Consider the following 23,891-nt stretch of genomic DNA (forward strand, 5'->3'; position numbering starts at 1 on the left):
TGACCTGTGAACGGAATAAAGTTAATATGACTCACTGGGGCAGGGGTCGCTGTTACAGAAGTCAATGTGCACGTCGTTGCCTTCACACTGCCTGCCACCATGCTGAGGGGCAGGGTTGGCACAGAGGCGTGTCCTCTGTCTGGTCCCGCCTCCACATGAAACACTGCAGGCTCCCCAGGTCACCCACGATGACCACTTCCCATCCACTACAGGGCACAAGAAAAGAAGAAGCAGGAGCATCAGTAACTGCGACCTCTTTCAATCTGATTCCATCATTTAGCACAATCCCTGAGCACTCACCAGGACAAGGTCTCTCCTTGCACACTTGTGTTTGGGTGTCAGTGCCCTCACACTGCGGCCCGTCAAATGCTGGAGGAGGGTTGTTGCACAGGCGGACTCTGGACTGCATACCCTTACCACAGGTCTCACTGCATGGGCTCCATGGTAGCCAAGACCCCCAGTTACCAGCCACTGCAGGAGTATAAACAGATAGTTAATACATACAGTCCTATAGTCACATATTTAGGCTCAGTGGTACAAAGAAACTAGTACATTACAATGCGTTATAGGCGGTTACACAACTGAGATAGGTAGCATTAAAAAATAATTGATTAAGCACTGATTAGTATTTGGAAGGTGAGGAAAGATGATGATTTTATGTGTCTGAATAGACATGCATTTCTTCCAGTAGCACTTCCTGTGACCACCTTTTGGCATACTCACCTGGACAAGGTCTGACACTGCACATGATGACCTCCACTGCCTTCCCCTCACAGGGCCTGCCTCCATGCTGAGCTGGAGGGTTGCTGCAGGTCCGGACCCTGGTTCTGTTGCCCTGACCACAAGTACGAGAACACTCCTCCCAGACAGACCACTCTGACCAGTTACCATCCACTGTGGAGGGACAAAGGTACAGACTTTGGTACCACATATGCCTTTTGTCTTTTTTACAAGTACTGGTATTGAATCTTCTGATCTTTCAAAGCATTCTCACCTGGACAGGGCTTTCCCTGGCAACTACGTGTCTCTGTATCTAATCCTGCACAGTGACGCCCTCCATTGGCAGGTAGAGGATTGTTACACTGTCTCCGCCTCTTCTGGGATCCGACACCACAGGACACACTGCAAGGACCCCACTCTGCCCACTCTGAGTACCCCCCATGAACTAGAAAATAAGGGAAGCATGTTAACAAAGCATGTCTTTACCCATGTGGTCAATTTAGATGATTGTTTGTTTTTGCTTCCTTCTTTTGTTTTGCTCACCTCGTACAGTAAGAGTGACCCTGACCAGCACTGATCCCAACAAGTTTCTGGCCACACATTCATATTCAGCTGTGTCCTCCTTCTGGACACTGCTGATCCTCAGGGAACCGTTAGACAGGGTGGAGAAGCGGTCATTGCCCAGCAGAGGGCGCCCCTGGCGGGACCACTCTATCATAGGCGTAGGCTCACCCTCCGCCTGACAGTTGAGCACAACTGTGGTGCCGGCATCCACCACTGTCTCCACTGGCTCCACTATGATGGTGGGAGCACCTGGGAAAAAGTACAGGGGGATTCCACTGATTTCACAAATCAAAATCAGTTTACTGTACATGAGGAGCACCAACAACTGCTGATGATGTCACTACTTAGGTGCAATACTAAATCACTGGACTACACTCTAGCTTATAATAACTTTATCATTTTTTCATGCAGAAAATGTCAGATTTTATGCTAAATATGACTGACAGAAAATATAGACACTTACTCTGCAAAGTCAGTGTGACACTCCTTTCCACAACCCCAGCATCGTTTGTTGCCACACACATGTAGTTGCCTGCATCTTCACTCTGTAGAAAATGTAATAAAAACACATTTAGTTATCATAATCTCAAATAAGTTAAAACAAACGCCTGTCTAAAAATCTGCACAAACTTTTTATCAACATTATGTACTGGGTTTTACAAATAAGAAATCTAAGCCTCATGTGTTTTCCTACCACTGTGCCATAGATGGCCAAAGAGCCGTTGTCCAGCTGACGGATGCGGTTGCTGATCTGGATGTTTATTCCATTTTTGCTCCACTGGATTGTGGGTAGGGGGTCTCCCCGAACCTCACAGTTCAGGATGGCATTACCACCCAGAGGTTCAATACGGTTGGAGTGAAGGTCCCCATCAATGATAGGAGGCTCTGGAGACACACACAAGAACTTGCTTTCACATTATGGTTCACTTGATTAGAGTTGAGCTGTGAGTTAAAAGGTAACACTTTACTTTAAATCCCCCTTCTTAAGCATTTATAAGCACCATACAAATAATTGCTGAATATGGGGAGTGGTGCTAGCTACTAAAGTAAAATGACGACTCAAATGGTTTCATGGCAGTGTGGTTTTACCTTTGACATAGACAAAGCCCAGTGACTTGATCGTTCCTACGTTGTTTTCTGCCACACAGGTGTAAGTCCCAGAGTCGTCTTTGCTCACTCTCTCTATCACCAGCTCACTGTGGCCATTCATGTGGTCGTATTGAACTGAACCATTAACATAATACGGTAAAAAACAATAAGTGAAAAACACAGTTATATATCACATACAGCTACATAAAATGACATTACTCTGATGGATTTGGGTGGATATTTTTCACTAATCAACTGAGATCTTTTTATGTCTCTATATACCTGGGATGATGTTATTGTTAAAGGCCCATGTGATTCTGGGTGGAGGGATGCCGCTGACTCCACAGGCCAGCAGCAGGCGCTCTCCCTTGTTGAGGGCCACATCTCCAGGCAGCTCAGTGAAGACGGGGTGAGTGTGAACAGACAGGGTCGTTGTCCGACTGTCCTGTCCAACAGCGTTTGTTGCAACACAGGTATAAATGCCTGCATCGTCAGGCTGGTACAGAGGGAGGGGAGATGAGGAGAGTGGAAGCATGCAGAAAACAATCATTAAATACATTTTTTAAATGCAAGACAATAAAAATAAATAATAATAAATAATATAAAGGTGGGACCAAAGCCACTTGAGCTAAATGTAATACAAACCAATTTCGCTCTCCAGCAACATAGACATTAACAAAAAGAAAACTAATTTGCTTCTTTCCCATACCTGAGCAATGTCTATTACCAGCTCTCCAGAGGGCAGGATTGTGTACTCCCCTGTGCTTTCACTGAGAGGATTACCATCCTTCTCCCAGGACAGGCTGGGCTGAGGGACCCCCTCCGCCACACACACCAGCTGAGCCTGATTGTTTTCGACCACTGCCACCTGCCACCACTGCTCTCCACCACGTATGGAAGGTGGGACTGCAAAGGAAACAGATTTCATTATTCAGTATCACATTAACTTTAAAACATTTGTCTAGTTTATACACTGCATTTTACATCTGGGGGCAAATTAGATTACTTTATGGCACAAAGTGAAAATGCTGTACACTAATAAAAAGAAAAAGGCATTGTTCGTCCAGCTTCCTCACAATCACAGATGGTAAAACTTGTGAAGTGTTGATGGAAAAACTTAAGTTAAACCGAAAATAAATGCACTCAGAAGTAGCCAAGTAACAAAATCCTCTTTGCAATGAGAAACGGAAATGTGGTTTTAAAGTATTCAAAGATATCAAAGTATTACATTCAGCTAGATCAGTTTTATGATTTACTTTGAAGGTCGTACTTATCTCATGTACTACAGAGATACAGCATAAAGGAGAACAACAACGTTTTTACACAACTCTACATCTGTTTAAAATACTGTATGAACTGAATCTTACTTTGTACAGTGAGGCTCATCTCATGGCTGACAGTTCCCGCTGCATTGGCAGCAATACAAGTGTAACGTCCGGTGTCGCTTGGCTGGATAAAGGCGATCTGCAGATATCCTGAGCTGAGCACCCGCTTGCGCACAGATTCACTCAGTTGCTGCCCGTCTTTATGCCATGTGACAGAGGGCGGAGGGGAGCCGTCAGCTTGGCACTGTAGTGTCACAGAGGAGTCAACAGGTGCCAGATACTGGTGAGTGTCTGAGCTGATCACTGGAGGGACTGGAGGGCACAGCAAATACAAATTCCTCATGAAATCAAACATTTTGAATATTTATTGACAGCATCAACAAAATAAAAATTTGGGCTGTTAAGCATGAAATAAGACAACTGAAGGGAGTACAGGTTGGAACGTGGAAAACACATAATGTTACATATAGTATCAGAATTAATGAATGCAGGGATATTGTATTAGAGTACACTAGGTATTCGTCTTACATCCCTGTACAAAACTGTTGAATATTACATAATATGTCTGTTAACCAAGTTACTTTTATTTGTGTGCATGCCCCACCTTGTACTCTGAGTTTTGTCTTGCCAAGCGCAGTGCCTGCAGGGTTTTGAGCCACACATATGTATGTCCCAGAGTCCAACACAGCAGCCTTTGAGATCTGCAGACTTCCATTAGGCAGCACTGTGAAACTTCCACCTGGCATGAAGCAAAAGACATGACGTTATGACTGGCTACTTTTAATTACTAACACACACACACACACACACACACACACACACACACACACACAGGATTAATTACCTGAGGTGGGTATGTTGATGCCCTCCTTCTGCCAGGTGATAGTGGGTCTGGGTGAGCCTGTGGCCTTGCAGGGCAGAGTGACGGGGTTATTCAGGATCACATCCAGGGTGGACGGATGAGACTGGATCACTGGAATCTCTGTGGAGAGGGAAGGGAAAAGAGTGATGCTCAAACTGATCTCAAGAGAAAGTGGTGAAGTAAAAGCACATAACAGTCATACAGCAGTCCTAGGCTAACATAAAATGTATAAATGATTTTTATTACTGAACATGAATCACCAATGAAATCTGCATGAATTTGAATTAAAATTAAATTAGTCTCCACAACAATGAAAATCAATAAAGTCCTTGAGCACTTGAACTCTGCATAGCCTCCAAACTCCGAACTGTGTCTCTTGATATACTGCTCCTCACGATGACCTTACCCTGCACTGTGAGCTGCACGTGGCGGTGGGTGGAGCCTGCAGCATTCTTGGCCGTGCATGAGTAGCGTCCTGCGTGACTGAGCTCAACTGAAGTGATCTCCACTGGACCTGAGCGTAGACCATCACACACCACATCAACATGATTAATAAAGCTAATTAAGTAAAGTTCCAGTTGATGAATTAACTAAATACAATAACATCATGAATATTAATAACAGTGTGTGATTAACAGATTTTGCTTGCAGTTTAAGGCTGTTTGGAAAGTTATACAAAATTAAATTTGAATACTATTTGTATTAGTATGATTCTGACCTGTGGGCAGGATGCTGTAGCCCTGTCCCTCTTTGGGAAGCCTCATGCCATCTTTGCTCCAGTGGATTGTAGGCTCTGGCACACCAGAAGCAGTACATGCAATGACCACTGGGGACAGTCTGGTTACAATTAGCTCTGTGGGTTCATCTGCTATAGATGGAGGAACTAGAGGGACATAGATAAGAACATGTAAGTAAAAATATCTGGTCTTGAAATGAAATGTTAAAAATGATTACATCAGAAAGCTCATGTCAAAGGCATCACAATGTAATATTAATAATTGTACTGTAATAAGAATGATCAATTTATCAAGGAATGCTGTGTTACTCACCATGGACAGTAAGGTGGATGAATCTGGAGTCTTCACCTGCCTCATTAGAGACCACACATTCATACACCGCTGTGTCTTCCACTGTGGGTGCTATAACCACCAGGGAGCCTGAGGATAGTAATCTGGAAATGAAAAAAAGTGTTAGTACCTAAAGGTGGTTTCATTATGATGTCTACCCTATAAATATACCAAAAATATATGATAGATATTTTTTTAAAAAGTTTATCTTGTAATGAAGTGTTCTAGCAATAAAGCTATTGGTCTAAGTTGAGCTTTCATAAAAATGTCTCCTAAGTTCAAGTTTTGTCTTAGTGAGTTTTTAATCTTGAATTAGAAAACAGAGAGGGAGAAAACCTGGATCAACCTGTACATATTCTGGTTCTGGTCAGTACTGATGACTCGACCATTTTTCATCCAGCTGACGGTGGGTTTGGGTATGCCGGTGGCCTCGCAAGACAGGGTGGTCTGAACGTTGACTGTAACCGTCACATTGGTGCGGCTGTCAGCGATGGAGGGAGGGACTGAAAGACGAGAACCGAGGATCACAAAATTACTGGGTGACTGTAAAAAGTGTGGAAGCATTCATGTGTTTTTATGCACATATTTACCACCCACCATATACTTGCAGATCCACTCTCTTGCGTTGTGTCCCGGCTGGATTTGTTGCCATACACAGATAGCGACCAGTGTCGGTCACCTGAGCAGAGTGGATGTGTAATGACCCATCCTTTGCAAATGTGTACCTGCACATGTTTGTACAAGCAAGGTAAGACACAGCATCGAGGAAATATGATAATGACAGCAATACTTATTTGAGACACAATCAGCAACAATGCATTATTGTTATATGATAGATGAATTTACCTGGGGTTGTTTCCAGCCAATATGGCTCCATGTTTCCTCCAGGTAACACGAGGAGGTGGGACTCCACTTACAATGCACTCAAGCACTGCTGGTTTGTTGATGTGCACTGACACTGTCTCAGAGCCTGCCTTGATAGTTGGGGCCACTGAGGGGACAGGTGACACAGTTTTTCACTCATTTGTAGCTGGGTGATGAGTTCAGCTCTAAGACTAATCACAGAGGCATTTGAAAGAAGACAAACTTCTTTTCTTTAGCTCTATAAGACAGGATATGCAGTATCTGTATATATGCATTAGTTGTAGATGTAAGAGCAACTGTACCATTGACAGCCAGGTTAAACTCCCGCGTGGTCTTGCCGGCGACATTGCTCGCCACACAGGTGTACTGAGCTTTGTCGCTAAGCTCAGCCATGTTGATCTGTAAGTAGCGGCCACTGGATAGAATACGCACACGGGCAGAGGCCTACACAAAGGTAAATTGTAATCTGTGAACACACTTTAGGAGAAGTCATAGCATCACATGGACAGTTGGTGGTTTTCTGACCTGCAATGGTTGGCCATCTTTGAGCCAAGTTAGAGTTGGAGGTGGAACAGCGTCAGACTTGCACTCCAGTGTCACCTGTCTGTTCTGCAGCACTGACACGTCCTGAGGTGTACTCTCCCCCACAATGTTAGGAGGAACTGTTACAGGAAAATCAAAAAGAGACAGGCACTGACATGTGAGTTTCTGGTCCAATCTCATCTCACTTTATTTACTGACTGACTGGACAGAAGAAATATTAGTGATCAGTATGTTTATCCACTGAGCACAGTTTGACTAAATCATCCTTTTTGTACATGTAAATAACCTCATTACCTGCAAGTCATAGATTGTTTTCACAATTATGTACAGTGCACACTACAATGTGTATTACTTATCTGTGTTACCCACCATGCACTCGGACCAGGAACTCCTTGTCATCATCTCCTGCTGGACTGTTGGCTAAGCAGCTGTATCTGCCTGTGTCCTCCAACTGAGTACAAGTGAAAAAAAAAAGAATTGACAAATTATGAAAACAATGGAAAAAGACTCAAAATTGCTGCACTTATGTTATCATACACATTATATAATGAAAGCGTATTAAATTTCCCCATAACAATCCCTGGTCACTGACCTGTGCCGAGGCCACACGGAGAACCTCTCCTCCCCGGAGGAGGCGCAGGCTGTCTGTCTGTGGGAGCGGGCGCCCATCCTTCAACCAAGTCAAAGAGGGTGCAGGGATACCTGAGGCTTCACACTGAAGCTCCAGGACATTATTAACCACAACAGATATTTCTGCTGGCGCATCAGAGCCCTTGATGTGCGGAGGGTCTTAATGACAAAACATGAACCAAACAAAATGTATTTTCTCTTCGGTGAATCAGAAGCAGAAGGTGGAGACAAGAGCTATAATCTGCTTTTACTCACCCAGCACCTTTAGGTTGAAGTGGCGGCTAGCTTGACCAGCGGTATTGTTTGCCACGCAGGTGTAGCGTCCTGTATCATTGACCTGGGCTCGGATGATTTGCACAGAGGTATTCAGGTTGAGGAATGTAATGTGGCCGTCAGGAACTAGAGTCCTCCCTTCTTTGAGCCAGGACACAGTGGGGGTCGGGGTGCCATCAGCAATACACAGCAGAGAAGCTAAGTTTCCTCTGACTACTGTCACATCATCTGTGCTGCCGGCTCCATCCAGACCGGGAGGGACTGAGGGGAGCAACAGAAGATACGGGTGGTTATTACATATTGCTAAACAAGGCTCTTAGAGTGGTGTTTGATGATGTAGTCCTATGGTCTTAGAAGTAATGTTTTCACACTCACCATGCACCTGTAGGTTATAATGCCTGTTGTCCACTCCTGCTCTATTTGATGCAACGCAGGTATAGGTGCCACTGTCTGACACCTGGGTGCGTGTAATCCTGACAGATGCAAAAGGTACAGCATATAAGTATCCTGTTATATTTTAAGACTCACTAAATACCGGCCGATAGCATTTATGAGAAATTTATCTTTGTTGGAGACAATGAAATACTTGCTAATGCAACCCATTACAATGAAACTGTTTTAGTCGGGGTGAATTGTTTTCATACTGATTTAATAGCAGGAAAACCTCTGGAATAAAGCAGGTTTTAAACAGAAAATTCATTTATGAAAAACATACATTGTACACTGGTATTTTGCACAAGTACTAAAGATTTCTTTGCAAATTTTCTGATATAAAAGTACAGCAATATCTCAGTTTTACCCTGATTAAACATACTGCTTTGCGATAATTTCATCTTATGTGTGGGAAAATACTGAGTAGAGTTTTCCCATACATAGATGCACGAGAATGCAGCACCATGTGTTACAAACTCTCCTTGAGCCCTGTCCACTGACCTACCGGAGCACCTGTCCAGCAGAGAGAAGCCGTATGTGGGAGGACACTGGCAGAGGCAGGCCATTTCTCAGCCAGTTGAGCTGCGGTGGAGGAGAGCCTGCAGCGACACACTCAATGTTGACAGAACTGTCGAGAACAGTCGTCAGCTGCTCAACAGTCTCACTGTTGCCGTCTATCACAGGAGGCACTGAAAATGTAAATGTCAAGCACAGTCAGTGACATGAAAGGAACTTCTCATGCGATCATCAAGGACAAGTGTTTGTACTGTCGTGTTTTTAAGACTGTCATGGACGATACATGTAGTGAAATGAATTCAACCCACCATACACATTCAGATTGAATATCCTGTCTTCTTCTCCTGCAGCGTTGGTGGCCACACAGGTGTATTTTCCACTATCAGTAGTGTGAGCTCCAGTCACAGTGAGTGTGCTGCCATCTGGACTAATCCTGTACAGGCAGCATCATATCATTATAGGTAATCACTGGATTAGTGCACTGTAAAATCCTTAATTTTCTTCTATTTTTTTTTTTTGTCATCAGCATTACCTGAGCCCTTCATCCCTCACATTGTTGATGACTTCTCCATCCTTCAACCACTGGATGGTTGGAGTCGGGGTTCCCTGGGCTCGACAGAACAGCTGGATGCTTTCATTTAGCAGAACTCCCATTTCACTGGGCAGCTCTGATCCAGAGATACTGGGAGGAACTAAGAGAGAATAAAAGGTCTTAGCACAACTGTGTGAATGCTAATGTTAAACACATGTATTTGTATGATGACATATAATATGAGCTTGACAGGCTTGACAGCATCGGTTGTAGCATAAAGCCTTAAAAACAGGTGTTGTAATATTCTATAGGGCTTTTAGAAAAGGGTTAGAACTGTTTTACAGTGACTGAGGCTATGCATGTGCACATACCTTGTATGGTGAGGTGGTAGCTTTTGCGTGCCTTCCCCTCCACATTGGAGGCCACACACATGTAAGTGCCACTGTCTGAAAGCTGTGACCGTGCAATCTGCAGCTTGCTTCCTCCTGAGAAGATGTGCATCTCTAGAGATTCTGAGTTCTCTAAAAAAACATTAATATGTTCGGTATTAATGGCATGTCAGTGACATTAGTTTGCCTCATACACCCTTACTTATGTTTTTTTCCTGAGTAAACTTGTTGAGAAACGACAAGTAAATTTATTTAAATGTAAGATACAGATGACGAGAGAATATCCCTTCCCAGGAGGACATTAAGAGACAAACAGTTATTTTGTGGTTTGTGTGATTAACAGTACAGCTCAAACTTAAATGCAGCCATACCTATGGGTCGTCCATTTTTCAACCAAGCAAGGCTCGGTGGAGGGATTCCAGTAGCGTCACAGGCAAAGGTGACTGGGTTGCTGATGGTTTCCACAACACTCTCCTCTGCTGGGCCATCGATAGTGGGAGGTACTGAAGAGAGAGGGAAGCAGAGGTTTTTCTTTAATATTATATTGTGGCGTTTCAGATGTTTGAATAAATTAATGTCTATAATTTAATACCATAGATATTCAGGTGGAAGTTCTTGTCCACTTGTCCAGCAACATTGGTGACCTTGCAAACATATTGTCCAGTGTCAGACACCTGAAGAACAGAAAAGACATATCAGTAAGATGTTAAAAAAAAAAAAAAACACACACAAAGCTTGAGTATTAGTTCCAATAAAAAAGTAAAATGTGAAAGCAGCTTGGTGAACGTTCCTATGGAAGCCAAGCATTCATGTTAAATGATGTTTTGACCCATGATATTCTTTGGCCCTGATCTAACGGTACCTTTAAGCTGCCTTTAATTCCTACTTTTACCCAAGCAAAGAGCAGATGCTTGGCCCTTATACTGTATCACCACTGTACTAGAGGGCAACCTGGGAGTGGAATTTCACTCCTGTCCTAGCCCACTATCACAAATAAGTTCCTGTCTCATCCCAGTCCCTAAGGAATGACTCCATTCCCATCCTGGTCCCACATTTATTTATATTAGATTTGTACGACTATTTATAAAAATGGACTTATTGTTGTTATGATTCCCATCCCGCCTGCTCCTGTTTACTTTTTTTTTTCCCTATCCAAGTCATGCGATGAATCGTGAAATTCTGATCCTGTGGGAATCCCACAAGAATCCCTAAAAAATGTCAGCCTCTACTCTGCACTGTGTATGTGCTAGGGTCAAACTACAGTGGCAGATCCCCGACTGGTTTGATGGGCGACTTCATGAGAAAGCTTTTTCTCTGCAGTAACAGATTTTTTAGGGGAAAAATGCTTAAAGAGAGACATGGTGTATTTACTTAAATTACTTGAGAAGTGGCAGCTTCTATAGCTGACACGACAAAGGCAAGGGTGGCTGCTACAAAAACTCAAAACTGTCATCGAAACAAAAAGCAAAGAAAAAAAAAGACATCACAGTAACAGCCACACTGTTTGACCTTGACATGCAATCGCTGAAAGGTGTTGCTGAAACAATAAAAATAATAGAGAACAAACAACATGATAACCATCCGTCTCTTACCTCTGAGCCTTTGATCTCAAGCATCTGTCCCTCGGCCAGGATGCGCAGGTTGGCTGATTCTGTCACCACCCTGCCGTTCTTGTACCAGGTGATGGTGGGAGGAGGAACAGCGTTGGACTCACACTCCAGAGTTACTGATTTACCAACAAGGACATTCACCACAACAGGAGAGTCCCCACTACTGTCGCGGATGCTCGGAGGAACTGAGAGGCCGAGAAGAGAGGAAAACATGTACCGTCAGTTTATGATGTAGAGTCAGGAGCTCAGCGTACAGTGCACACGGTGTGGATGTGGACTGACCGAAAACAGTGAGGTAGATGTGTTTGTAAGCCTGTCCTGCTGCGTTCATGGCCACACAGCTGTACTTTCCTCCATCAGATACTTTTGCTTTCAGAATCTGTAGTGTACGACCACCTGAAGTCACAGATGGACACACAGACACATTTACATTATGCAGTTTGTTGTTGGTCTTGATCATTTTTATGGCATGCTCATATACAGATATTCTATTTTTTTTTTATGCAAAATGGCTTCAACTACCATTCTATTAAATGTGAAGCAAGCTGGCTGTACCTGGCATGATGAGTGCATTGGTGTTGCCCTGAATGGGGCCCCTGTCATTCAGCCAGCTTAAGGTGGGAGGAGGAAAACCAGTAGCTTCACAAGAGAGAGATACAAAGTTGTTCACCACCACGGTCACAGTCTCAGGATTTTGGCCTATAATGGTGGGAGGCACTGAAAGAAAAAAAAAAAGTATTCAGTACAGAAAACGGTTGCAAGTTGAGTAGATGTAAATGTATTTTCAGTTTATCTTTTCACAAATTGGTAAAAATGTTTACCATTTAGTTTCAAATGTAAATTAACTTTTCACATGTGACTCACCATGAACATTAAGGTTAAAGGATTTCTCTGCACTTCCAGCCACATTGTCAGCCACACACGCATAGCGCCCTGTGTCCGATACCTGAGCAGTCAACACCTGATGGTTGGGTAAGATGGAGAAAAATAAAATCTAGTATGAACACAGATCTATAGCACATACACAGAATATACAATATCAAAATGATGGGGCATTTCTTGTTAATGTGACTGATTCTGAAATGTAAACAGTATAAGCTCTATTGAAGTAATTTTTATTGCATTACATCATTGCATTACATTGTACTGGGGTTCCAAGATTTCTGATCACTCAGTGTAAGGGGTGTTTACGAATGAAGTAACTGATACATGAATGAATGTGTGAGTGAGTCACTTAATAAATTTGACAATTAAAGACTTTATGTGGATTATACAGGCAATTGGTATATTAGAGTAACTCTAATGAATCTGAATGATAAAATGGGCTATGGTCTGAAAGATGTCGAGAGGAGCTATCTGTGAGTTCTGGTTGTTACCTGAAGTGTTCGCCCATTGGACAGGATTCTATGTGGCCCATCAGAGCTGACTGGCTGGCCATCCTTAAACCAGGTGATCTTGGGGGTGGGGTTTCCATCCACATGACACTCCAGTTGGGTAGTTTTGTTGACCAAGACTGTGACCTCATCAGGCAAATCGCTGTCTGTTCCTCGTATGAGTGGAGGCACTGATGCAGGACAGAAATACACAATGAGAAACTGTTCTATGTGAAAAGACTTTCACTCCAGCTCTGTTAAACTGACTTGTAGCACAAAGAAAAGTGTTTTTACTCACGTAATACTCTGACATCATACTGAATGGAGTCTTCTCCTGCTTCGTTTACAGCCACACACGTGTACCTGCCTGAATCTTCAGCCTGGGATCTGGGAATCTGTAACACCCGCCCACCTGAGAATAAAACCGTCAAAGGTTAGTATTAATTAATTCTCTGCCTTGCTCCCTTGCCTTCTCCTCGTTTTATTTGTCTGTATCACCTGGCAAGATCAGAACTTTGTCACTAGAGGTCAGCAGCTGTCCATCTTTGTACCATGTGAGTGTTGGAGGGGGGACAGCATTGGTCTCACAGTACAGAGAGATGGGATTGTTGAGTATCACATCTCGGACATCCCCTCCAAAGCCTTGGGAGGACGTGGTATCACCAACTCCACCAGGCCTGTTGAAATTAGGTGGAACTGAAAAGGGAAAAGAAGGAGAAATGTTTAAGCTCCTGAGTGCCTGAGTGTTTTTGAAAACTTTATTTTAAAGTGTGGTTGGAAACACAATCAAGTCCATGGCTCGTCCATTTATCTCAAAGGATGTTGACTTTAAAATTAATGCTATTACTTTAAAAGCACAAATCATTTTCGCAGTTATCATGTTCAATTTTAGTAATACAACAAACACACACATACAACAACAGCACAAGAGTCCATGAAATGCACAAATAATCTCAGTTAACACATCGGCATCAGTCAACCCAGTTCACCTTGTATATTTACATCAAAGTCCTTCTCATCCTCTCCAGCTATATTAGTGGCTACACAGGTGTAGCGGCCAGTGTCTGACACCTGAGCGTGCTGGATCTGGACAATGCGACCATTGGCTGTTATGGACACATGTTCATCTGCTCGTAGGATCTGTAGAGGAAAAAAGTAGTTGTAGCTTTACAGGTTATTTTTCTCCCATAATCTTCCATTAAAAGCAAATCAAATCCCTACCTGTCCATCCTTGTACCATTCCAGTGCTGGGGTAGGAAAGGCCTGAGCTGCACACTCCAGGGTCAGTGTGCTGTTGACCTTGATCTTGACCTCTTTGGGGGCCAGTCCTTCTCCTGGGATATCATTCTTATTGATCTGAGGGGGAACTGGAGTCAAAAACATGTTTTAGGTTACACTGACACACTTATAGTGGTATGTTTATGGGATCATCCTTGATCCATCATCAAGAATTTATAGATTGATTATCCCAAGTTTAAATATTGTCAAAAATTATATCCCTTGCTGATTGTCAGAAGTGATTTTAGTTAGCTGTGCTAGACCTGAGATTTACCATTATAAACACTTTATACTACACTGTCCTTTTCTTTTCTGGTAAAGAAAGAAAGAGCATGTTTTCAAAGATGTAGAAATCTCACCATAAACCTTGACCTCGTAGTGCTTCAGTGTCTCTCCAGCCTCATTAGTGGCCACACAAGTGTATCTCCCAGCATCCTCTTCTTTAGCATTAAGAATCTGCAGGGTGCGCCCACCTGTGAAAGCATGGGAAAACATGAATTAAAAAATGTCCTGTATTTAATGTAGTTTGACTCTCCTGGTATGTGCATGTGATTTCAAACCTGGAAGGACTCGGACATTGCGGCTGGACTCAAATGGAGTGCCATCCTTGAGCCAGGTGATGAGAGCAGGAGGGTAGGACTGGACTTCACACACCAGAGAAGTGGGGCTGCTCAGAGTTACTGTCACCTCCTCTGAAGAACCGTCAGGACCTGACCCAGCAATGGTGGGAGTAACTGGCAAAAAAAGGAGGGAACACAAAGCTTTCAAATCTGGAACATGACTTAAATTCATTTCACCTATTTTGATTCATTGTAGAAAGGATTCAAAAGAGTTGTGTTTGTACCCAGGACATTGAGGTTGAAGTACCGGCTACGATCCCCTGCACTGTTAGATGCCAGGCAGCTGTACCTGCCGGTGTCTGCAACTTGGGCCCCAGAGATTTGGAGGAAACGGCCATGAGACAACACTTGGTGGCGTCTGTCAGGCACCAACAGCTGTCCATCCTTCAGCCATTTAATCTCTGGTACAGGGTTACCTGGGAAATTATCAGGTGTGGTTAACAAAGTGGCAATATATAGATTACTGTATCTTTATTGCTTTTCACATTAAGGATTAATCAAGAGAATTTTCATCAGCAGAGACTGTGATTTTAACATCAGTGCAGAGATGTATTCATTTTGCAATTACCTGACGCCTCACAGGTGAGAGTGATGTTGTGTTTCTCCTTGACTTTAGTATCCACGACAGTTCCCTCGTCCACAATGCTTGGTGGAACTGTCGAATTAGACTGAAAATCAATTACACGGTTCTCACTGTCTCCCCATTAATCACAGTAAGATACATGTTCATCACATCACTTCGGATTGATGTTATAAGAAATCGAATGACCTATAAATGTTAACAAATTTTTACTGTTGACATGGACTTTTAAATAGTATTTTCATCTGTACACTGGAGTTGACATTTGTAATTCAATATGAAGCCGTCAAACAAAAAATTAAAACAGGTTTTTAAATATCTTTACCGAGAATGTCGAGGTCAAAGTTCTTCCTTTCCTCCCCAGCGCTGTTAGACACAATACAGGTGTACCTCCCAGCATCCTCCACTGCAGCATGCATTAGACGCAGGCTCCGGCCCCCTGGGGATTTAACAGGCCAATTACTGTCATTTATCTATTGTCATCATGGAATGTTTTCAAAGGCTGTGTCAGCAAAACCCTGACCATTTTTTCCACATAAGGAAAATGTCCCATGGACGTGTAAACAACATTAAAAGCCTGATGAAAGTATATCAATCCTCTTTGAAAACTGGGATCAATTACCAGAAGGAATTTAGACTCTGAGGCTCACAGCTGTTAAAACATTAAAAACCCATTTAGTGAGATTAAAGACTAAGTGCATCTGTCTTTAAAAACAATTGTGTCTTAACAAGGTTCATCAGAATCTCCCGAGAAAACAAGTGATATTGACACAAGGTGAATTCTACTTTACCATATCTTACACATAACTGATACCCCTCAGCATCTTAACACTGGCAATTATTTGGTTCCCAAAGAATTTGCTTTATTCTGAGCTGATGTACAAGATGTTCTTTTAGTTCTGCACAAGTGATTTAGATAGTATGCCTAAGTTCAGGGGCCATGATTTAATTTGGAAGCACCCAATACATCTTGTTAAATATCTGAAAATACAATTCAAAGTAATTGCTCCTGTTTGTCTTCTTTCCCAGATCTCTGTCTGTTGAGTTTGGCCCCAGCTGCAATGATCCTATTACATCTTATTACTGGTGATGTATTACAACTGCTTGGCCTTTGAAACCCACCTAAAAAACAAAATATCTCAAGTTACTTCTCTGAAAATTTATGATCATTCACATTCCTGGTGGCTTGCTTTCCTTGAGTCTATTACTTCATGAACTGGACACTAACTTGAGAACAAATTTTATAAAGCTTTCGAGGCATCTGACATGTTATACAACACAGGAGGAACCAATCTTAAGAAACAATTTAATTTTGCAATTCTGCATTTTATGAGCTCTGTAACTTGCATTTATCAAGCTCACAGAGTCAAACAGGAGCTCACCTGAGAGGATGCGCACAGAGCTGGTAGCTTTGATTGGCCGACCATCCTTCAGCCAGGTGATGGCAGGAAGAGGGATGCCCGAAGCCTCGCAGCTCAGAGCAACTGGGTTCTTCACTACAACACTCACATTTTCTGGTAACTGCACCTGACCAATTATACTGGGTGGGACTGTGAATGAGGGAAAAGCATATAAAGAAAACTTAGGACCTTGAGATGGACTGTAATTCTCCAAACTGAAGAACAAAAAAGATTAAGGCAACAAAACCCTTTTCATACCATGTACACTGATGTCATGCTTGCTGTCAGCCTGTCCCGCCACATTAACAGCGATACAGGTGTAGCGTCCTGTGTCTGACACCCTAGCATCTTTAATCTGCAACAGCCTCCCCTCATTCAGGACCTTGGCACCATGCTGGCCTGTAATAGGCCTTCCATCTTTCAGCCATGTGATGGCTGGTCGTGGCACGCCCTCCGCAGCACACTGTAGGGTCACATCGCCTCCTTTTGTCACAGCAACATCATCAGTGTCGCCCTCGCTGCGTCTGATGGAAGGGCGGACTGAAGTGAGAGAAGCAAGTGAGTGGGTGCATATGTTTCCTCAAGAGATGTTTAAAGCTCAGCCAACATATGTTAAAGGTATACTATGCTGGAATTTTTCCTAAAAAGACCCTGCCCTCTGCCTGTTTTTTCTTATTTTGCTGTGTGTGGGATGTTTCTGGGCACAGCGGTAGGTGACGTCAGGACTTTATAAAAAAAAGTAGCGGCCAGGTGTCAGACTGAAAGCAGCACGCATTTAAGAGGAAGCTATAAAAATTAAGGAGACAGTGCTTAAAAATCTACAAACTTACTTTCACTTTTGCTGGCAATATTGTTTACAAACAGCAACGCACATTCCCTGCATAGTATACTTTTGAGAATATAGTAGATGGTCAACGGTACTTTATTTATCCTATACGCCTTGGTTTGTAAGTATTTGCTGCATATATACCCTCTATTAAACTGCCATTCACAGTTCAACTGCATCCAGTTATCTGCATGATGTTTTAGTCATGTTAAACCTGTTATAAATCAGCATCCCTTTAGTGCCTTGCACTCAGTCTAAGCCCTGGTCAAAAAACTAGAAATAAAGGATACGTTTTGTCTGTTGTTTTCCACTGTTCCTTTCTCTCTTACCATCGTCAGCACAATGTTGTTGCCTACCAACATGTTAAATGCATCATTTCCCCTTTCTGATTTAAACGATGTTTTTAGCATTCATACCGCTCTGTAACTGATTAGATAAAAGGCAACAAAACTGAGATTACTTTGATCGCCAGATGTCACAGATCTGGTGGTACACACGTACCATAAACCTGCAGGTTGTACTCCTTGGAAATGGCGCCGGCTGCGCTGGAGGCTGTGCAGGTGTAGGAGGCTGTATCTGTCCTTTCAGCACTGGAGATCTGCAGTTGGCGACCTCCTGACAAAACCCTGAGCCGTTGGTCCGACTTGAGCTCAGAGCCTGGGACACACAAACCACATGTTAGTGTTGAGTTCACGCGATAGCCACACAGTATTCAGTGCATCACACAATGTCCATATAGCATATTTCTCTTGCTTTTATTGTTCTTGGTGTTCTTTGCTTACCGTCCTTTCTCCAGGTGAGGCTGGGGGGCGGTATGCCACTGGATTCACACACCAGAGTGATGAGACTTCCTTCAATCACAGTCAGAGGAGACACCTCCTCTGAGCCGCGGATACTGGGAGAAACTGTAATGATGACAGGACACCAAAGGGAGGCGCTCACATCTCATTCAAAAACACTGCTGTGACATCTCTGTTTGTGAACATATGAGAGGAAGATAAAATGTAAACAAAACTACCTAGACAACCTTAACAACAAAGTTTATATCATTTTTTACATAACCACTTATCCATAGAAAAATTCCAACCATGGAACCTAAACAGAACAGTGGATGCAAAGCTAAAACTGAAATGATGCCCAACCATACACTAGTAACTAATGCTTGTCAAAATCAACTTCAGAATCAGCTTCTCATCAAACACAAAAGATAGAAACTCACCCCAGACATTGAGGTTATAGTTCTTTTCTGTTTTGCCAGCAACATTGGTGGCTTCACAGGAATACCTGCCCGAATCCTGCACCTGGGCGCTATCAACCTGACAATTAGATTCAGAGACAAACCATGAGACATGGTAACAATAAACAAACACACTCTAATAAACAGGAATTAACAGTTTTTTTAAAGAGCTGAAAAGTCAAAGCACAAAGGTTTGGATTAGGGGGAACCACAGATGTGTGTAACACCTTCACCAAAGTGAGGAATTTAAGTGACACCAAAACACTCCCACCTCTTCCAATGATTAAGAAAAATAACTTTATAATCTATAACTCTGGTTTTACCTTGAGCACACTCCCATCTACTGAGACAGTCAGACCAGGCTTCCTGAAGAGCGGACGGCCATCTTTGCGCCAGGTGAGGGTCGGTGGAGGGATTGCATCGCTCTGGCAGTGCAGCTCCACTGGACGGCCGAGCATCACCGTAGCATTCACCTCCTCACCCTTGATATTAGGTGGCACTGTGGCAGACATGAAAGCATTTCATTACATTACATTAAATGACCTTTAGAGTTAGCCTGCTGGGCCGTTCTAAGTGCTGCAAACTCTTCATATTACCTCACGAGCAAACACAATAATTGCTTCCTGAGATGCACAGGCTCTGTTCAGTTGGGCATCTGGTGCTCTTTAAGTACTAATTCTATCTTGGGCTATGACAGCATCATTAAACCAGCTCAACATTTGTTTGTGGTATTAACAATCAGAGTAGCTTCATTTCCCAAGAAGTTCATGAAACCTAATCTCCATGGAAATTGCTAACATGCACCGAGATGCATAATGACTCACGAGCAAAGAAAATCCCTCAAGAATGTTTTTTGTTTCACTGTGAGTATCATCACAGAGACCCGTTTATTTGATTTCCTACATTTCTGGGACCAAAACACACACTTCTGTCGCCACCCCATGAATGACAATGAATATGTTCACATTACAAGCAAATGTGGCCAAAATCTGTTTTTTTCACTCTCATATGACCCAGATCTGTCAGCCAGCCAATAAAGCGCGACTGCCAAACGCTTTCTGAAGGGGACAGCTTGACTACATGCTGTGACAGCGTTATTGTGAGGTGCTGACAGAGAATGTAGCCCTGGACATCCTAAAGTTTAGGAGAAACTGTTCCTCATTTACACCATTCACAACGCAGCTCCATCATTTCTGACTCCTCCTGCATCCACACATCTCTCGGCAGAACTACTACAAATGCTAATAGAGCTATGGCTGTGGCGTTTGCTTTCCTTTGTGTTCTCGCGCTCTTGCCATTGTTCCAAACGAACCCTTCAGAACACTGGGTAGTCGCCTCCTCAACATATGAGGAATTCGAGAGATGAATGTTTGCACCAATATGTCATTCATATTTTTCTCCCAATGCCCGTGTGATGTGATGTTTGTTGTTTTTGCTCCAACAAGCATGTGTGTAACATTAGCGGTCGCATGTGAGGCATTTCAGGGCAGAGAGTTGTTTAGGCTGATGTCAGATATGGGTCACTTCAAACATGAATGTTAACAGTCTAGGCAGAAAGATCAGATCTGGGGAAAACTTTGGAAGCCCTGTAATGTGAACATAGCCTATGTCTCTACTCCAACAGCAGACTGGACTCCATCTATATAAAATGTACTTCAAGTGGCGATTTTGTTCATCAAAGCTTGTGTTTATCAGTTTTTCAAGAGACAGGACAGTCACACTTTGTTTGGGTGAATCTGGCCTGGTCTAGAAAATGACTGCTGGCCAATTTCCCCTGCATTATGGTCACTGGGGTAAGGACAGAAACAGCCCCTCAGCTCAGCGTTTGGCCAGACACAGGAAGCTGCAGAAGAATGGTAGCAATTACCACAACAAATCTGCCTTTATTTCTCTAGACAAGCTCTTTTTGATCTTTCTGAGGGAAACGCACGTCATGTGGATGTTTGTATTCTGCGTACACATGTTCAAACGGACATACAGAGACAGGCACAAACTTTACAAATCCTTCAATGTAAACTGCTTGTCTCCTCTTACCTCAGTGGCACTAGCTTTGATCAGACTTGTATAACAACTGACCCTCCATCAAGCTCAGCTCTGTGCAGGAAACTGACAAGGTTTACTGAAATGCTAAACCTTATCAAGTCTTACTTCCTCTACATGCACATGTTTTGCTCGAGGCCTTTTTCAAATATTTTTCAGTATTTTAATCCATGTTTCGTGCTGGATCTGGTGCTCTGTTGACAGACATACAACAGCTGGCCATAGCCATTACTCAAGAGGAGGAAGAAGGAAAATACATTAAATTTATGAACAGGAAGACTGTCTCCTGCAGAGAAGAACTGAACATAACTACTTTTCTTTCAACAGCGCCTGCCAACAACTGGCCTAATGAGGCTAATGTTTCAAAACTAACTTAACGCTAAAATTCATGCTTATTTCAAAGCATCCCAATAATAAAAAAAAAACACTTCTCATCTAAGGCATGACTTAATTTATAGAGTAATGCAGCATTTTTTAAGTCTGGGTCATGATAATAATAAAAGTTACATCATTGTTGGCTGATTAAAGGCTCAGTCTACAATCAAAAAGTGAGCAAAAGTGAAACCCACCACCAAAAAGCAAAACCCTCTAAAGCTGCAACTTGTTTTCATTCTAGATATATCCACTGATTATTTCTTCAATTAATACATTTCCTGTTTTGTCTGTAAAATGGCAGAGGATAGTGAAAATCCCTGAGCTGAAGATGACACATTATAATTGTATACATTGCATCATGTTGGACTAACAGCCATATATTCACTCTACTATCATACCAGGCAAAGAAAGGCGGAAAAATGTCACATTCAAAAAGCTTGAGCGAGAGACTTTTGACAGGTTTTTTTTTTTAATTACTAAAACAATAAATTAATTGTCAAAATAGTTACCAGTGTATCACCAAATTGATTAACTGCTCATGCTAAAACCTGCTATTACACATTTTAGATGCTTATCTCAAAATCCAAAACAAAATACTGATGACTGTGCCTTTTTGCAACCAAATGTCTGCAAATACAACATAACTAAAAATAAGACTATATTTACAATTTCTCCTCCTATAAGTTAAGTACATGGCTGTATTTATATGTTGTATATGCACACACTTGTTGCATGTATGTTAATAATACATGTACATAACAGCCACTGACAAATGTTGATTTACTCACCATAAACTCTCAGGTCATACGCTCGTTGCTGTTCTCCGCCGGCGTTGACAGCCACACAGGTGTACCTGCCTGTATCACTAACCAGTGCACTGTTGAGAGACAGCACTCTGCCACCAGACAACACCTAAGAGTCAGACAGAAACAGGTCAGAGACTCAATCACTCAAAACCCAATGACTCACTGACACATTTCATAAAACTTAAGGCAAATATTATCTTTAACTTCATCTAATATCACAATCATACCACATTTCACCTTTAACAAACCTATATAATGACAGTGATTCAAGATTGGAATAATTTGCATACATCCACTGTTTTATTTTTGGGCACATCAACGTTGCTTGGCAAAAAATATGTCAATACCTCAACATGAACTGATTATTTAATTTAACAGATTTATGGGCACCTGTATGCCATGTGATACGCTTGCCACAGGGCTGCCATCTTTGAGCCATGTGAGGCTGGGCAGAGGAACACCGGTGGCCTCACACTCCAGTCTGACAGCTTCATTCACCACAACTGTGACTGTACCACCTCGGCTGGAGATGACCGGAGGCACTGCAATGAAGGAAATGGAAATAATTGCATAAGTACATTATATATAATCAGATACAGATGAATTCTACAATAATGCTTAAAACGAGTTTTAAAGGAAATGGCCACTTTAGAATGAAAATACAGATAGTACTTACTGACCGTCATGCGGACAAGAAGTCCAGTGTAGCTTTTTTAATCCACAAAACTTGTTCGGGGTATCGGAGGATAACAGCTAGCTGGAATAACAGCTGCACTTTAAGTGCATGGAACCCACATTTTGAAAATGTAATAAAACTCCGCTAATGCATTTCAAAAACGTCAGAGCAGCTCGTCCGTCGGAATCCAAGTGCCCTGCAAAATTGACTTGAAAAGACGTAATTTACTCCACTTTTATGGCATCATTTCTCAACGTGGTCAGTTAGCCTGCCCTGCAGGAGTGCTGTGTTTACATGGCAACTCACGCAAGACTCGAGAACTAGCACCACCACTAGCCATCAGCTAGTCTTGTACGAGTTGCTATGTAAACACAGCACTCCTCAGGGCACTTGGATCATGACGGACGAGCCGTTCTGACGTTTTTGAAATGCATTAGCGAAGTTTTATTACACTTTCAAAATGTGGGTTCCATGCACTTCAAGCGTAGCTGTTATTCCGGCTAGCTGTTATCCTCCAATACCCCGAACAAGTTTTGTGGATTAAAAAGCTACACTGGACTTCTTGTCGGCATGAGGGTCAGTAAGTACTGTCTGTATTTTCATTCTAAAGTGGCCATTTCCTTTAACAAGTTGGATATAACAAGGTGTAACTGAAGTGTATCTTATTCCTGTGTCACTTAGTCATCTCCTGATTACAGAGAAACATTGTGACAATGTCTTCTCCTCTGATCTCATGGAGGATTTATATTATTTTATTATTTAATCTGTATTTAATTAGGCAGTCTCACTGAGATTAAGATCTCTCAAGAGATCCAAGAACAAGAACAATTCACAGGAGCATAATCAGTTATCCAGCAAATCTGTATTTGATGTATGCCATATAAAAAGTCACTCACCGTACACCTGCAGGCTGTGGGTTATCTCAGCAACTCCTGCCAGATTTACCGCCACACATCTGTATATCCCAGCATCAGACAGCTGAGCTCGTTCAATCTCCAGTACCTGGCCACGCTTCAGCATAGTCACCCCAGCTGCACTCGTCAGCGGTCGGCCATCTTTGTACCAAGTGATAGCTGAAGCACAAAGGGGAAAATGCATGAAAATGATATTTTAAGACATCAGGAAAAAAAATTAAAAAATGAGCATAATGACATAAAATTAAAATGAAGTGAGGTTACAGTGCAAAAATGACACAAAATTTAATGAACAGCATCAATATTTTTAGCCTTTAATACCTAGAGTTAGGTATTAGGTTAGAGTTGGA

The 23,891-nt window shown here is 42.5% G+C and overlaps 1 protein-coding gene across 2 annotated transcripts in view; it reads right to left on the reverse strand.

Moving 5' to 3' along the window:
* hmcn1 (hemicentin 1) overlaps positions 1-23,891 on the reverse strand; it is a 100,670-nt gene that overhangs the window by 8,934 nt on the left and 67,845 nt on the right. For both annotated transcript variants that reach the window (XM_078168926.1, XM_033622296.2), the window contains exons 38-91: positions 23,524-23,700; positions 22,342-22,493; positions 21,934-22,057; positions 19,054-19,229; positions 18,713-18,809; positions 18,276-18,398; positions 17,995-18,150; positions 16,926-17,207; positions 16,650-16,817; positions 15,593-15,706; positions 15,256-15,342; positions 14,912-15,103; positions 14,628-14,801; positions 14,427-14,540; positions 14,011-14,156; positions 13,779-13,929; positions 13,288-13,485; positions 13,088-13,201; positions 12,793-12,980; positions 12,281-12,377; positions 11,972-12,133; positions 11,699-11,812; positions 11,399-11,601; positions 10,399-10,480; positions 10,178-10,309; positions 9,789-9,938; positions 9,418-9,577; positions 9,194-9,318; positions 8,875-9,058; positions 8,313-8,410; positions 7,920-8,198; positions 7,627-7,823; positions 7,404-7,485; positions 7,017-7,153; positions 6,794-6,935; positions 6,474-6,618; positions 6,225-6,352; positions 5,974-6,130; positions 5,610-5,731; positions 5,279-5,443; positions 4,967-5,074; positions 4,543-4,680; positions 4,303-4,437; positions 3,741-4,010; positions 3,083-3,279; positions 2,656-2,869; positions 2,374-2,508; positions 1,979-2,169; positions 1,748-1,829; positions 1,264-1,533; positions 995-1,165; positions 724-894; positions 301-471; positions 36-206 (exon numbers count right to left, since the gene is read on the reverse strand). In XM_078168926.1, the coding sequence (XP_078025052.1) occupies positions 36-206; positions 301-471; positions 724-894; positions 995-1,165; positions 1,264-1,533; positions 1,748-1,829; positions 1,979-2,169; positions 2,374-2,508; positions 2,656-2,869; positions 3,083-3,279; positions 3,741-4,010; positions 4,303-4,437; positions 4,543-4,680; positions 4,967-5,074; positions 5,279-5,443; positions 5,610-5,731; positions 5,974-6,130; positions 6,225-6,352; positions 6,474-6,618; positions 6,794-6,935; positions 7,017-7,153; positions 7,404-7,485; positions 7,627-7,823; positions 7,920-8,198; positions 8,313-8,410; positions 8,875-9,058; positions 9,194-9,318; positions 9,418-9,577; positions 9,789-9,938; positions 10,178-10,309; positions 10,399-10,480; positions 11,399-11,601; positions 11,699-11,812; positions 11,972-12,133; positions 12,281-12,377; positions 12,793-12,980; positions 13,088-13,201; positions 13,288-13,485; positions 13,779-13,929; positions 14,011-14,156; positions 14,427-14,540; positions 14,628-14,801; positions 14,912-15,103; positions 15,256-15,342; positions 15,593-15,706; positions 16,650-16,817; positions 16,926-17,207; positions 17,995-18,150; positions 18,276-18,398; positions 18,713-18,809; positions 19,054-19,229; positions 21,934-22,057; positions 22,342-22,493; positions 23,524-23,700 (8,418 nt within the window). The remainder of the gene's footprint in view (positions 1-35; positions 207-300; positions 472-723; positions 895-994; positions 1,166-1,263; positions 1,534-1,747; positions 1,830-1,978; positions 2,170-2,373; positions 2,509-2,655; positions 2,870-3,082; positions 3,280-3,740; positions 4,011-4,302; positions 4,438-4,542; positions 4,681-4,966; positions 5,075-5,278; positions 5,444-5,609; positions 5,732-5,973; positions 6,131-6,224; positions 6,353-6,473; positions 6,619-6,793; positions 6,936-7,016; positions 7,154-7,403; positions 7,486-7,626; positions 7,824-7,919; positions 8,199-8,312; positions 8,411-8,874; positions 9,059-9,193; positions 9,319-9,417; positions 9,578-9,788; positions 9,939-10,177; positions 10,310-10,398; positions 10,481-11,398; positions 11,602-11,698; positions 11,813-11,971; positions 12,134-12,280; positions 12,378-12,792; positions 12,981-13,087; positions 13,202-13,287; positions 13,486-13,778; positions 13,930-14,010; positions 14,157-14,426; positions 14,541-14,627; positions 14,802-14,911; positions 15,104-15,255; positions 15,343-15,592; positions 15,707-16,649; positions 16,818-16,925; positions 17,208-17,994; positions 18,151-18,275; positions 18,399-18,712; positions 18,810-19,053; positions 19,230-21,933; positions 22,058-22,341; positions 22,494-23,523; positions 23,701-23,891) is intronic.

Source organism: Epinephelus lanceolatus, chromosome 6, assembly GCF_041903045.1.
Source record: "Epinephelus lanceolatus isolate andai-2023 chromosome 6, ASM4190304v1, whole genome shotgun sequence".
Classification (NCBI taxonomy): Eukaryota; Metazoa; Chordata; class Actinopteri; order Perciformes; family Serranidae; genus Epinephelus; species Epinephelus lanceolatus.